This window comes from Pyxicephalus adspersus, chromosome 8 (genome assembly GCF_032062135.1).
Source record: "Pyxicephalus adspersus chromosome 8, UCB_Pads_2.0, whole genome shotgun sequence".
Classification (NCBI taxonomy): Eukaryota; Metazoa; Chordata; class Amphibia; order Anura; family Pyxicephalidae; genus Pyxicephalus; species Pyxicephalus adspersus.
Genome location: NC_092865.1, coordinates 49,212,601 through 49,227,752, shown reverse-complemented (window position 1 = coordinate 49,227,752; position 15,152 = coordinate 49,212,601). Strand labels below are relative to the sequence as shown.

Here is a 15,152-nt window from a genome sequence, read left to right as displayed (position 1 = left end):
GGGGGGGGGGGGGAGAGGTGTTCACTCCACAAATGTGGTGTGGTTTCCAAACCATTCTGCTTGCAGGTATAATCAGGTTAAAGCTCATACTAAAGGTATTCAGCGTTCGACGGGTATGTTTGTCCTGTATGAACCAACATTTCCTGAGACTGCTAGCCCCTCAACACAAGTCTTTAAATCTAATTAGTTGAGTTTCCTGTGCAAATACTGCACAATTCAGCATCTGGAAACCACAAAAACTTTACATTTCATTGCTTTATCACAGCCAGGAATGCAATTGAGGATTTAGAAATTCTATCCACTTTGTATAAGTAGAAGACTTACATTTTGAGGGGCAACCTAAGCATCTGAAGAATATATGTTCATTCTCTCACTTGCAAACTATCATATAATATATGCAGTAAACCTCTGCAAAACATGTGAAGCTACCAGTGGATATCCTGTAAATCTAGTAAGCACCAAAACTGACTTCACCCAAGGCCACTATCATGTGACCCTCCACAGCACCTCTTTCAGGAGTCTGTGCCTATCAATGACCGGACATCAACATATTATTACCAGAGTTTTCAGATTTTTCAAAGTCCCTGGTGATGGGCAAGCTAAAAAGAATTGTCCACAGCACCTGGCAGCAAAATAGGCATCTGAAATTACACCTCCCTATTCCAGTCCCGGAGTATTTTGGCCCAGGGCATGGCACATGACTGAATTTGGGTAATTAGGATGGCTATAAATCAAATGTTTTTTTTTCTGGTTGTAGAATTTAAAATTCAACATCAAACCTGAAGATTTTCTACTAGAGGGTTACGGCTGGACCTGAGCCCTAAAAATCTAACTTTGGCTCCTCTTTTTGTTCCCCAGACTGAGAGAGGAGAAAATTAAACAGCAGAAGCTACACCAGGAGGAGAGGCTACGTCGGGCTCTGGAGAGAGCACAAGCCGACCCTAAGAAAACAGTAAGGATCTTTATATAGTATGAGGTGGGGGGGGGTCATCTATCAAACAGCAAATGCTGGTTTTCAAGCACTTATCACACATTTCCAATAATTTTCAAAACTTTTCAAGTGCCCAATATTCTCATTAAATATGCAAAATAAACTAGGTAGATTTTAAGAGTAGAGGATTGCACTTAATAGAAATTTTTTCTATTAATAACACACAGGGTCGACTTTAATGAAGATGCAAACCATATCTGATAGCATTTAGGCTTAGTCTACACAGACTGTTTTCCCAGGGTTTAACCTGAGGCTTTTAAAGCCCTTGTTTGAAATCCCCATGCATTCCAATGGGCCACCAGGACGTTTCCTTGAGGCACGTTTAGGCGTTTTATCCTAAATGTTGCTTGCAACGTTTAAAAAATTAAAACGCTGGGTAAAGCTGGAAAACACCCAAAAACGCGGGTAAACGCTTCCATTGATTTCAATAGGACGGTTTACCGCTTTTTTGAGCACTTAATATGGAAAATAAGTAAATACCCAGGAAAACGTGTCATAGGTGTTTTCCAGCATTTTAATGGCAAGCTTTGAATTGCTAATAAAAGTGCATATAAACACAATAGGAACGTTTACATGCGTTTTTAAAATCGTCCGTGTAGACCCAGCCTTAGGGAGCTTTTAGTAAGGAAGAGTGAAATATATGGGAGGCTAGCCCTCTAAGTCTTGTAGCACTGGGGGTTCCAGGTTCAAATCTGAAAACACTATTTGCATGGAGTTTGTTGACATTCTCCCAGCATCCTAAAAATATACTGGTATGTAAGTGGACTTCCACAGCAATTGGCCTTGGACTGCGTTGGCAGGGACATTGAATTGTGACTGGATTCCACAAAGCACTATTATCTGATAGCACTATATAAATACATTTCCGTCCATGCTATGTGCTATTCATTCAGCAGCCTAATCCATTCAATAAATTAGGCAACATTTTAAATTCTATGGGGTTTTGTATGACAAATAGAGCAGAAAGCCCTTTTTAATTGGGAGAGAGCTTTCCTCCAATCACAGATATCCCTGCTCCATTAAAAAAAAAAAAGAATTTTATAGGGCTCCAGAATACATATATATATATATATATATATATATATATATATATATATATATATATATATTTTTTTTTTTTTTTTTTTTGCACACACTCACTTTTTGAACTCTCACTGACTTTTTCCATGGCCCAAGGCTGGGGAAATGCAAAAACATTTATCAAGCAACTCTGTAGCTTCCTATGAAGGCAATGTACTTTTCTTTGTAGTAGCAGCAACACGCAAACATTTATTGGCAGCAACATCTGCTTATTAAATACACCCTTCGTTAAAAAAAATAAAATATAAACTATACACAAACACAAAAAATTGTCCTTTTTCTTTTAGAATTATTTCAGTTTTTCTTCTTTGCTACATCTAAAAGCACTGAAAAGATCACATTCATTTAAAATGCATGAGAGACAGAAAAGAAACTCAGACTCACTCGCACCAGAAAAAATAAAACACGATTGATGATTTAATTTTCTTCTACAGACTGGCAGAAAACTGATGACCCGCTCTGACCCACCTGCACTGAAGCTTAAAACAGACAAGGATCAAGACAAAATCGACAAGGAGAAGGAGGAAGCCTTGTTATTCTTCACTTAGTAATGAAGTGCATTTTGCCAGCTGTACTGTAAACTGATCAAAACGCAGGTCAAACCCAAATAAATTATTGCAGTAACTGTACCTGGCAGTAGGAGATGCCATTATTTTCTTCACTGTGAACTGTGGATATCGTAATTAGAGCCAGGGTTCGCTTGTATTGAAAAGGTGAATATTGTAGGTAGGCAAGGATCCTTAATTTCAGATGAGACAATATATCTTTGTATAGACCTTGCACCTGCTCACATATTTTACATTGTTTTATGTTACGTTCCCCACTAAAGGCAATTTTACCTTTGGTGTGCTTTAAGGAATACCAATCTCATCTCCTTAAATGTTGTTTATCTGGCTGTTTACTTACCTTTCTCCTAATTGCAGGCCTCTTTATTGTGAGATCTTGTACAGCATTTATCGCCAAACCTTTCACACAGTTCATCTTAGGAGTGCAGTGTAACACATGCACTATTTATTTAGGGAAGCCATAATAGTCAAATATTGCTGCCCTGTATTGGAAATTGTTCAGGCCAAAAAAACCTTTCCCTGAAAGAATAATTTGCAGTACACATCTAAAACAAGCTATAGGAGCTGGTTTAAATCATTTCAATGCCACAAAGTGCAGGAGACTAACATTTTTGCCAGCAGAATGGTTATAGTCGAGCATGTAATATATATGTCATACCTGTCTCAGGAAAGGCTTACTTTAAAATAATGCAATAAAGGTTTTAATTATAAAATAAAACCAATCACAAAGCAAAAAAAAAAAAAGATATTTAATACCGTTTGCATCCACCAAACTTTTCTAATTAAAAAAAAAAGAAAAAAAAAAAAAAAACTATATACAGAATGGTGGAGGAGGAAAGAATAACAAATAACCTCTGCAGCCTACTGGAAGTACAGTATATAAATATTCACCTGTACAACAAGGAAAAATAACAATCCTGCAATATACACAAATAAAATCAGATAATTTAAGGTGGTGAGCGGCAGATGCTCAGCAATGTCCGCAGTCGGCTATAAAAGGATGACACCATAACGTGGGACGGGGTGCAAAAGTGTCGGATTCACAGCTGACCACTTGTATTCCAGAGGTTGGTTCACCATCGCTAAAGAGACTTCCAATGCTAAGAGAGGTCTTAATGACTGTTCCAATAGTTAAGTATATCCTGGTAACGGAAGCCAAGTACAGCATCACAAGATAATCAGCATATCGAAGCAAGGAGGACAACCCTGATAAATCTAGCAATATGCATTCCTTGCTGGTCACTGTACTTTAGGCAAATAACCTTAACCTCTCCCCTAGCGGTCTAATTCCTTTCAAATTTCCATGCAAAAAGCGGTACAATTTTTTGCATGGAAATTTATTTTTCATTGTGGGCTGTAGTTCTTAGGCATAACTCACTGATATTTAATAAATTTAATAAACTTTAAATAACAAAACACAAAAATCTGTTTAAAAAAATATATCAACATGTAATGTAACTGTATAGTAAGTAGCATATAATATATATATATATATATATATTTTTTTATATGAATATTTCTTTGTATTTCCCGCTGATCCGCCCGCACCGACGTCACCGGGAAACCGCAGAGATCGTCGCTGCATTGTGTGGGTGGAGATCAGAGGAGCAGGACGTGCCCCCAGGACCTGCCGGGGCCGTCGTTTATTTATTTTTTTTTTCTAGTTAAAAGCGACCCCGAGTCACACACAGGATTACCGCTAGGGGGGTTAAACAAACATCAAGGCTGCAGTAAATTAAACTAAACAAACTTTCTAACTCAGCTTTAAGTATTAAACAACAATACTTTCTGCACACAATCACCCATTGAAAGCTACCAATAGTTTTTAACTTTTGAACATATGAAAATTAAAGTATGTCCACTTAAATAAAACATCTGCTGTTTTTCAAGGCTCTGTTAGGAAGAATTTACACTGCATTTTAACCCTGGTGACAATGGTTTCACCAAAGCAAGGTAAAGAAAATCTGCAACAGGGACATATTTTTAATGTTACACAAAGTAACATTACAAGTGTTCATTAATGCTTTGATAACTGTGCATGTGGTCATATTCGGCCATTAAACATATAGACTTTACTTCCTCCTCAAAGAGGAATAAAACTATCCCATCTTCCATCCAATAAACAACAAATAGCACTTCTGCAGTACTACAGATATCTGCTATAAAGTCAATAAGCAACAGCAGTATTTAAATGGATGATGATAATATAGGCAGCATTACACCTGCTCCTTCCAAAACGGTTGCAGTTTCACTATGCCACCTTCTTCCCTCACACACAATGGACATCACTAACAAACCCTGTGTATGGATCTCCAATAAAATAATATTCTGAAAACTAACATAACAAAAAGCACCTCAGTTCAGCAAGGCGTTCCGAAAGTGCTACCATGGCAAGATGCCAGAAATCATACAGACACCAAGCATGAGAATTATCACCTGCTTAAATATTTGGATCACATAGCTTGAGAACCTCAATAGTATAGAAACAATATAAGTACATTGTTTCTTAACAGGTGCAAAATTTACAGGGGAATTTTATTCTGCATTAAAAATGCAGTAGTTGCCATTTCCATGTAAGTATCTTAGCTTGCCAACAAGGAATGAATATGCTGCCTTTAACTTTAAATTTCCAAATAGTTTTCTTTTGTGCCAGCCACTAATAGTAGAATATAAAAACAGGCAAAAAATTCCATACCGATACACCAACTCCTCTGGATTTAGCAGATACTGATTAGGGGAAAGCAGCTTTTTGTGCACTATCATGAATAAGTCTAAAGAACAATACATAGTGCAAAGTAAACACTTTCCAAAGAGGGGTGCAGTTCTCTCTGCTTCAGAATACTCCTGTGGTTAAAGGAGGAAGGAAAGGAAGAAGGTGTGACCGCAGCATTAGACACTGTGTAACACTTTAGTTTCCTATGGGGGGTCCGTTGTTCACTCAAGGTCCTGCAGGTTTATTGTGCTTCCTGTAAACTGTGAATTGTCGGAGGCAGCATCATCCTCTGCAGAGACGTGAGGTTCCTAGGACAAAAACAACCCATGAAAAAAAATGCAAATACATCTTCACAGTAAAATGCCAAAGTAACAGAAATCACAATACCTGCAGGATGTGCACAGGGAGATCAACAGTAAGCTGAGAATGAGCTGCTGGAGACTGAGCGCTTAGTTGAAAAGGCAGGTCACCATCCACGGGAGGATCGTCCTACAGACAAGGAAGACATTCTGAGTTATTCATCACACGTGTTATTGCTCAAGTCAGCCAGTTGCACTGATTATTACTTATCAAGTAGGTTGGGGAGTACCTAGGGCTATCTATTTCTAAACAAAGTGCTGGGGGAGAAAACTGCTGGGAAAGAGGGAAATAAATTACCCTGTTTACCAGAGCAAAGAAAAGATACGGTTTTTAAATTTATTTGCTCCATTTTTGGGCTAATTTAATAAAGGATTTGTACTATATCTGATCAATAATCAAAGAAAATGTTATTAGCATGTTGATGGGATGGAGTGGTTTGATGCAGAACAATCCAGGGAAGGCAAATATAAGCATAATAAAACGTCAGCTTTGAGACATCTGACACTGACCCTCTTGGTTACATGGTTAAGGAACTCTAATACAAGAGTATAACAAGGTCATGATACTAAGAATGAACAGCTGCCTCCCCCCATGTGTGGTAAAATCTTAGGATGGAGTGACAGTAGTTAAGTGACAGTAGTCCCACCTGAAGGAGCTGAATCTGTACATATTGTGCTCCCGTGGCCGGGTCCCGTAACGTTAATCCACCGTTTGGCATAACACTGTTCCCTAACCGGTTACCAGCCGGCGACATTTGCTTTATACTTTTATTTTTCTTCTGAGTAGGTGAAGTGCCTAACATTTACAAACAAAAAAAGTCACAATATTAGAAGGAAAATTGGTTATTACAAAATAAATATTGTGAAAATGTGTCTAGTACTCAACATGGCTGCAAATACGTAGCAATAAACACACTGTGACAAAAAGAAAACAACAGAAGCTGCACACCAAAATATTTAAGTCAGTTAGACTAGATCAGTCATAGAACAGAGCATCTGAGGTTCAAACCGCAGGCACTTCTAACAATGCAAAATCTCAAATACTCAACTGAACTTTCAGGTTAAATCAGATAAATATATTCCAGATTCATCAAAGCAAAGTGCGGACAAATTTTTACAGTTTTGTTTGATCCATGATTTCTGTGTAGAATCAGAAGTCTCTATGCACAGCAGCACCCTGCTGAGTCAGATCTCTCAAATTAGAAGTAATAATGCTTTGCTGAATCAAATGCCGTAGATCTAACTAAGCAGAGGGTGTTAAAAATCGGAACATGAAATATAAATGCTCTATGTGATGGCAAAGAAAATAAATTACCTATGTCTGCCAACAGCATTACAAATGAGCCACAGGGTGTGACTGGCCCAGTGAAATGGGCATGCTATTTGCCTACAAAAGTAAAACTTATGGACCAACCTTATGTTTAAACATCCTAGTTATGTTAACAATGACATTGTGTTGCACTCTAAGAGAGGACAAAAAAAAAATTAAATAAAAAAAAAAAAACATTCAAGGACTGACATTAGGAGATTGTTTAGCAGACTAGAATCCCACTGAAGTTGACAAAGAGGCTATGACAGGGATCACAGGAGGAAAGACTCCACACCAGTCAGCTGACCAGAAGCAGGGCATTCCTTCAAAAGAGAAATTTTAACCTTTTCCATTTTGGTCTGCTCTTTCAATAATTCATTCTAGGTCTGCTTTAATCCAGCCCACCGACTTCTGGATTGGACTAAGTCTGGGATATCTATGAAGTGTTCACTAATGATGTGTATAAACAATGATGGGAGTATTGCTCACCTGAACTACTACCAGAGCCTTTCTTTTTGCTCTTCACCAGCTGAATGGCTCTGTAGTCTGTCCTGGCTGATCCACCACTGTCCTGCTGAAGAGAGAAATAAGGTGCCTTAAATATTGACACTTCAATTTTACAGTTCCAGAGTCTCAAAAACTCCATGATACAAAATATTCAGAAAAACAAATTTTTTGTTATGCACCACAGACTGACTTTTTGATCTATGCTTGAAGTTTAACAAAGCTGTGATAACAGATAAAGGATAAGAGAATAGCCTATATTATTTTAACACTTCTAGAGAAATTGCTGCTCCAGAATCCCTTCGCCGCTGGGCATATCTAAAGGACTAGGTCACTTGGCAATATGACAACAGATTAAAGGGAAAATAAGTCATTGTGAAGGGTTAGGCGCTTTGTTATGTGTTGAAGGTAAAGACCAGCCATGGGAAGCCTAGAGCACAGCAAAGATCACATGACCACCACTTTCCTCTGAATGCCAGAACAAATGCTCCATTTTCTTATGTCAGTAACACTAATAAAGTAATTTGGCAGCTACTAAAAATATACATTTAGCATGAGCTACCCTGCAAAAGATGATCAAGAACACCAGTACAGATGGTGTCTAATGTCTTCACTAACAGAACCATATTGGCTGAAGGCTATCACCTGGCACACTTCAGGATAAGCCAAATATGTCCGCCGCCATGTGCAGTCAATGTTATGCCCTAAAGTATACGGTTTTTCATTATGGCCTGGCCAATCATATTATAACATGAACAGGCATTACTTTATAGAAAAGACATCACCTGTTTCTTTTGCAATAAAGAATCTAGCTGTTCGAATTTTTAAGCTCGGATTTAAAGCAGACCTTGTCTATAAGAGAATTTATTTGCTGCTTTTTCTGACCCAGTTTAAAAAATACAGCTTGCCTGGTTGCTGGCCTGATTGCCCCTTAAAATCTTCTGAATCACTGATCCAGAATGAGGCTCTGGAACATCTGTATGAAATGCAAGCTAGCTGCCACACAGTTGCACACCTAAAACTACTGAAACTGTAATATCAGGTATTTTTTTTTGTTTTTAAATATAGGAGTTTAACAATGGCAGCTTTCATAAAGTCCTGGTAGATTTGCCTTTAACACAGATAATACAAACTCTTACCAAAACTGAATTTCCAGCAACATTGAATTCCACTTCTTTCTGTGCACTGTAGCTGCCCGCTGGGTTGGAGAACACAAACTGCGTTACTACTTTACCACCTTCTTGTTGGTCTACATCCTCTGAGCTATGAAGAAGGCCTCCCTCAGCTTTGGAATGTGTCAGCAATTCTGGCATGGTGCCACTGGACCCCAGGCTAACAGAAGGTGTCAGGCTGGATGAATCTATAGTCAGACTGTTCGTGGAGGTAAGTGCGTTCAAATCCTGGTTAGAGCTTCTCATAGATAAGGAAGCCAGGGAGCCCAGGGCCTCTGCATTCACAGTCTGTACATCATCCAAATTCAGGTTTCCCTGCTGGAGGATGGAGGCTGCTGCACCTAGCAAGAGGGAGCTGTCCAAACCACCGTGGTTCTCATTGTTGGACACTAGCACCAAGGGGTCCACAGGATGTACCAAAGAGTTATTATTGGCAGATAGGTCACCTCCTAGTGTCGATCGCACAGAAGACACATCGATGGTTAGTATTCCAGAGTTAACAAGGGTCAGGTCAGCTGAGATTCCAGAACCATTCGAGGACACATTGGTGAAGAGGGACGATATGTCCAAATTACTGAGGTCACTTTGTCCTGAGCTTGTGAGTTCACTGCTGGGAGTGAGAGAGCTGGAGGCTTCTAGGTCTAAGAGGCAAAAGAGAATGTATTAGCAAACAAAGGTGGGTTTAAATGCATCAGTTATATAAGCGCATTTGACCTGCATTTTGCCTACTTCAAGCAGGTCTGGCATTCCCATAGAGCTGAATTCTAGCACACCTTTTAAATTACATGTACCAGTAATACAGCTACTATTAAAAATATGCCAAAGATATAATATTGTAAACGTTGTGTTAGGTTTACATTGAATGTTACATATTTAGCTAATCTAGGTATGGGTCCTTTTTGATATAAGAAGAAAGGTAAAGAAAAAAGTTGCTTTATATAAAATTTCACCACAAATAAGATCAGAATTTAGCAGCCACCGTGAGTCACGCAGATCACAATGCTCACCTCGGCCGTGCTGTTTAACCATATGGGACTTCAGGCTCTGCTTGGATGTGAATATCTTGCTGCAGCTGGACACAGAACATCGAGCCTTTGAGGCATCCACATCCTGAAGGTGCTTTTTTGAATGTATGTACAGACTGCTACGAGCAGAGAATTTGGCTCCACATCCTGAGGGAGAAGGACAAATTGACTTATATAATGTCTATGTATGCAAGACCCTCATTGAACGTCAAACTGTGTTGTATTGCATCAAAATAGGCAACATAAATGAAAATTAGCATAGGGAGAGATCATAAAGATTTAAACCATTTTTTTTTCAGAGCTTTGAATTCTCTTTGGACACTATCGGGTCTATTTTTAAATGTTTTCACGCACATTTCATTAATGATTTACATGTTTTTCCCCCAACTTTACTCAGCAAAACAGTGGAACTTGAGTGAAAGCTATGGGAATCTTGTGTAAAAACATCTATAAACAGATCCAATGGTGTCCAGAAGATACCCATAGGATTTAAAATTAAAATCATTAGGCAACCTCATATGAACCAACCTCGCCCAGCATACACTTGTATACATATCATACAGTTCTTGAAATAGGCCAAATTAATATTTTTGTGATTGGCTTACCCTCTACAGGGCACTCAAAGGGTTTAGTTCCCAGATGAGTAATCTTGTGACCGTTCAAGTGTTCTGCTCTAGTGAATGACTTTCCACAGCCTTCAAATGGACACGGGTAACGGCGATCATCTTCATGTTTCCTTGCACAAAAAACTGTATAATGTCAGGATCATCACCTACTGAAAAAGTTCACTAGTTTGAAAATGACTAACTACTCCAGAATTTTTTAGAACATTGTTTGTTACTCTGTACGAACTTGTGTATCAGGCTCACTCACATAATAGGATTTTCATCAGGACTTGGACAACTTTTCAGTACAGATGCTCCTTACCTAACAACAACCTGGTGATTAGGCAAGGAGCATAGTAACAAGCCAGTCTGCAGTGCAACGTTTCAGTGACAAGTTATCTGACACAGGAAGGAAGATCTCAGAAGACTAAAGGAGACTTTGCATGGCTGTACACTGCAGTTTTTGTCATAAATCATTACAGAGCCAGTCATAAGTGAGGGCAGTCGGTAAACAGGTTGTTAAATAAGTAATACCTAAAAAGTAACCAGTATACTAGTATCCAGTATCTAAAAACACTAATGCTACATGTATTACAAAGCCATATTATTGACAATACAGAATTCATACCTTTTATGCCTTAGCAGCTTTGACATGCTTGTGAAGGAGACGCCACAGCTTTCAAAGTCACAAATAAAAGGTCTCTCACCTATAAGGCAAGTAGTGAAATCAGACATCATTGGAAAAAATATCCATCAGCCTGGGAAATAAAATTGTAAAAAAGGACGTCTACATTATCTGTACCTTTCTATTCGTTTCTATCCATCTAGCAAATATTAGCTGGCCTCCTTTTGTTGCTTCGAGGTTCTATGACAGCGGTTGCCAACCGGTGGTCCGCGAGAAAATTTTGGGGGTCCGCAGCTCTGGCCGGTGCACCCTCGAGCGGGGTCAGGAGAAGGACCCCACTGGGAGGACGCACCGGCAGGAGCTGCGGACTATGTCCCCCGTGCAATTCCCAGGCTCAGGGAAGTGGGTGGGTTGTGTCCCTGAACATAACTTGCCCACTCTCCCATTGCAGGCTTCGATCAGCAATGGGAGAGTGGGCAGGGTTATGGTAATGACATCACTCTGGGGGAGGTTTCTCCCCCCTTTGAGTGACACCCGGCTCCCCGCGCATGCGCATTCAGGAGCCAGGGATTTTAGTGGTGCGCGGAATCAAAAAGGTTGGCGACCACTGTTCTATGAACTGTACTACATGGGTATTCTGAACATTGGGCTCATTACCGTAATACTTAATGGCCAGGAGCTGGCAAGGTGTCTAGACAGCAAGCCAAAAATGAGACCAGGGGAAGTGCAGTGGAAGGGTCATGTAAGGGAAGGTCAAGGAGGGAAGTAACCCACTCAGTGGGCCTGGGTGTGGGTGACAAACAGGAGCTGAAGAAGGTTCTATTATATCTACATGAGGGAAGTCATATTTGCTTACTAAATATGCAACCTCTGTGTCCTGGCCCACTGCAAATCTACCAGTGAGGTATGACTGAAGGATGATGCCTTCTCTGTGTGTATGCAGATCTATCAGCTGTTGTTGTTGTCCTTAATGGCTAAAACTAATCCTATGTACTAATCCAAATGCCACTACAGGGAGAAGTAAAACTGGTCTATAAATGTAAAAGAATTTGTTTAAATGTTTCAGCCAGCACACAAAAATATGACATTTCAAGGTAAATATTATACAAATGTAAATAACTAAAATAAATTATAGTTTCCCTTCAAAGTGTATATTAGTGCCTAATAAAAATCATGTACTACATTGGAATGCATGCAATTTTTTTTCAAAAATCTGTTGGTCTACCAGAAATCCAGTGAGCTCCTAACTTCCTATTTTAGCAGACAGCAGTGCTTCTGTTGCACTGAAAATCCAAGCAAAATTGTCAGCTGGACTACAGGACTCCCTCCTTCTCTATTCGTGCATACAACAGTGCTGCTGGCTTGACTACATCACATGTAGGGACAGGGCACTCAGCAAATGCACAATGCAAACCTACAGCTTCTACAGAACAGACCTGTGTGGCTCCGGAGGTGTATTTTCAGGCGACAGGCTTTATCATACTGCTTGTTGCAGCCAGGGAAAGAGCAAACAAACTGTTCCGGTTCCCGGACATGAGCTCTGTGATGGGAGAACAAGGCAGTCACTGTAATAAATGTCTTGTCACAACCTAAAGGAAACAAAAAGGTTTCTTTTATTTTATTATAAATATAAACACAGCTGGAAATCATTGTCATTGCAGCCTCCCCATTCTACAAATGCTTTCTGGTTGTGAAGCCAACCCCCTGCCATCAATCATCAATCAATAACAAGTATGCAGATAAGGATACTTTCTGGATACTTCTCTGACTTTCTGGATTGACGTAAAATCTGCAGAATTGTTCTGATCATTACCTAAATAGTGTTGGTAAAATATGTCATTAAGGTCCAGTAAGCATGGGGCAGAATCTTATTTCCCATTTCAAGTAAATTTAACAGTGGACCAATTAGAAGAGAACTATTTTGGGTTGAACAGTTCAGACATGTTGTTAAACATTGACAGCATAGAAGTCATATGCACAAATGAACAAGCAAATGTAAATAGGAACCCCCATCTGCCCGGTAATATACACCATCCCCAACCCAAAATCAGAAGGGCAGAATATCGAGTGCTCTTTTTTTGGGCTTCCGATCACAGAACGGACTGGTTGATTGAGCACAAAATTGGCAATGGCTCTGGTCATGTGAACGTGACCTGTGGACCAAATTTCAAACAGTTTGATCCTCTCCACACAGAATATTTTTCAAATTATATAACTATTATTTAAAGTGGAACTAAATCGGCTTCAATCCACATTCTATTGCAGGGCACTGCCATCTTTTTCCTTCTTGGAGACTATCTTTGTCCATCTTCATTGGCTACGTTGGGATGAAAACTCCCACAGGAATGCATTTATCCCTGGCACACTCTAAGAAAGTGGGGATTGCCGGATTTCCCTGGCAAACCAAAGTGGACAATGTGCATGAGCAGCTCAACTTTGTGGCCAGAAACCCGGAGTGATCAGGCAGATAAGACAATACTACACAAGGGACATAGCCTGTCCCTTTACTTCAATAATGACCTGCCTGATGAAGCATTTGTACAAAGCGATCTTTAGTTCCACTTCAAATCTGTTAAGTCAAATCGGATGGTATTTGCACAACCAGGAAGTTTTTACTAGCTTTTAATTATCCAAAAAGGTGAGCATATCATGGACCTTCTCTTGGCCTGAGGCTTGTTCTAGACAGGAAAGTCGTGTCACGTGACCTGTCATAATCATGTGACAATTTCCATTAGAATGAATGTAGTTTTGCTTGTTTCAAGTGCTAAAGTGCAATCAAAGCACAATACACAATTGTAATGGGAACACCAATGCCCTTAAGCTGCGAACACACTTCCAATTTTTATTGTTGGAAATGAACGACGAACGAACGACGAACGATTGGGCAAAAATCGTTCGTAAAAAAAGTAACCAACGACGCCGACGAACGAGGATAGTCGTTGGAAATAAACGACCGGACCGGCGGATCGGATTGGACGACGATGGTTGACCATCTATCGTGTGTACGGTCGTTCATTGATCGTCCATGGTCTGAGCATGCACGGTGAACGAACGTTCGCTCACTTCCTGTATCGTTCAAACGATCGCATCTATCGTGTGTACAATATCTGCGAACGATCGTGTCGTTATCTGTATGTACAGGATCGGTGCTATACGATCGTTCGCAGATATCGTGCAGGATCGTTCGTCTACCAATAATTGGAAGTGTGTACGTAGCTTTAGAAGTGTTACAGATTTTTGTTTTCATTATGGTGGAGGTTATTTCTTGCAGCTGCTTTAAAAATAGGTCTATTAGCTTTCCTTTATATAACTCTATAATATACAGAGTTCATTTATGAATACACATACACAGAATTTTTTGAGTCATTTCACTTTTTTTTAGGCTTGCTTGTGATCAGAAATTTTACCTTTCATGCAAGTCATTAACATGTTGCTTTATTAACGTTAACAATCAGTTGCATGCTGTGCTGCACCGATTTCCTGGCTTTAATCCCTAGCAGGAAAATGAGAATATGGATTTAAGTTACATAGTAGGTTGGGTTGAAAAAAGAAATAAGTCCATCAAGTTCAACCACTAGGGAAATAAACATATCCCAGATATAAAACCCTATAAAACATAGTTGGTCCAGAGGAAGGCAAAAAAAAAACCCTGGTACAATTTGCTTCAACAGGGGGAAAAAAATTCCTTCCTGATTCCATGAGGCAATCAGATATTCCCTGGATCAACCGTCTCTGCAATCTTTACTTTAACGCCTTAATCCCCAGTTATATTCTGTGCTTCTAGAAAAACATCCAGCTTTTTTTTTTTTTTTTTAAAGCAATCTATAGTAGTTGCCGAAACTAATTCCTCAGGGCGCCGATCCCACATTTTCACAGATCTTACAGTGAAAAATCCCTTCCTTACCTGGAGCTTAAACTTCTTTTCCTCCAGACGCAAAGAGTGCCCTCTTGTTCTTTGTAATGCTCTCAAAATGAATAATGGGGAAGAGTTCTCTATATGGACTGTTTATATATTTATACAGAGTGATCATATCCCCCCTTAAACATCTCTTCTCAAGGGAGAATAGATTCAGTTCAGCTAATCTCTCCTCATAGCTGAGTTCCTTCATTCCTTTTATTAGTTTAGTTTCCCTTCTCTGCACTCGCTCCAATTCCACAATGTCCTTTTTGTGAACTGGTGCCCAAAACTGGACTGCATATTCC

At 39.5% G+C, this 15,152-nt stretch overlaps 2 protein-coding genes across 3 annotated transcripts in view; one reads left to right on the top strand and one right to left on the bottom strand.

Moving 5' to 3' along the window:
- The window catches only part of CFAP100 (cilia and flagella associated protein 100), an 11,606-nt gene extending 8,901 nt beyond the window's left edge, over positions 1-2,705 (top strand). Inside the window, exons 15-16 of the mRNA XM_072420527.1 lie at positions 859-952; positions 2,506-2,705. Of these exons, the coding sequence (XP_072276628.1) occupies positions 859-952; positions 2,506-2,619 (208 nt within the window). The 3' untranslated portion in view covers positions 2,620-2,705. The remainder of the gene's footprint in view (positions 1-858; positions 953-2,505) is intronic.
- A 1,574-nt stretch (positions 2,706-4,279) lies between these two features.
- Positions 4,280-15,152, bottom strand: part of ZXDC (ZXD family zinc finger C) — a 16,013-nt gene continuing 5,140 nt past the window's right edge. Inside the window, exons 2-10 of one of the 2 annotated variants that reach the window (XM_072420525.1) lie at positions 12,386-12,538; positions 10,953-11,031; positions 10,325-10,455; positions 9,702-9,866; positions 8,662-9,335; positions 7,508-7,592; positions 6,357-6,505; positions 5,738-5,839; positions 4,280-5,658 (exon numbers count right to left, since the gene is read on the bottom strand). In XM_072420525.1, the coding sequence (XP_072276626.1) occupies positions 5,572-5,658; positions 5,738-5,839; positions 6,357-6,505; positions 7,508-7,592; positions 8,662-9,335; positions 9,702-9,866; positions 10,325-10,455; positions 10,953-11,031; positions 12,386-12,538 (1,625 nt within the window). In that variant the 3' untranslated portion in view covers positions 4,280-5,571. The remainder of the gene's footprint in view (positions 5,659-5,737; positions 5,840-6,356; positions 6,506-7,507; positions 7,593-8,661; positions 9,336-9,701; positions 9,867-10,324; positions 10,456-10,952; positions 11,032-12,385; positions 12,539-15,152) is intronic. The other variant, XM_072420526.1, reaches the window with a different exon arrangement.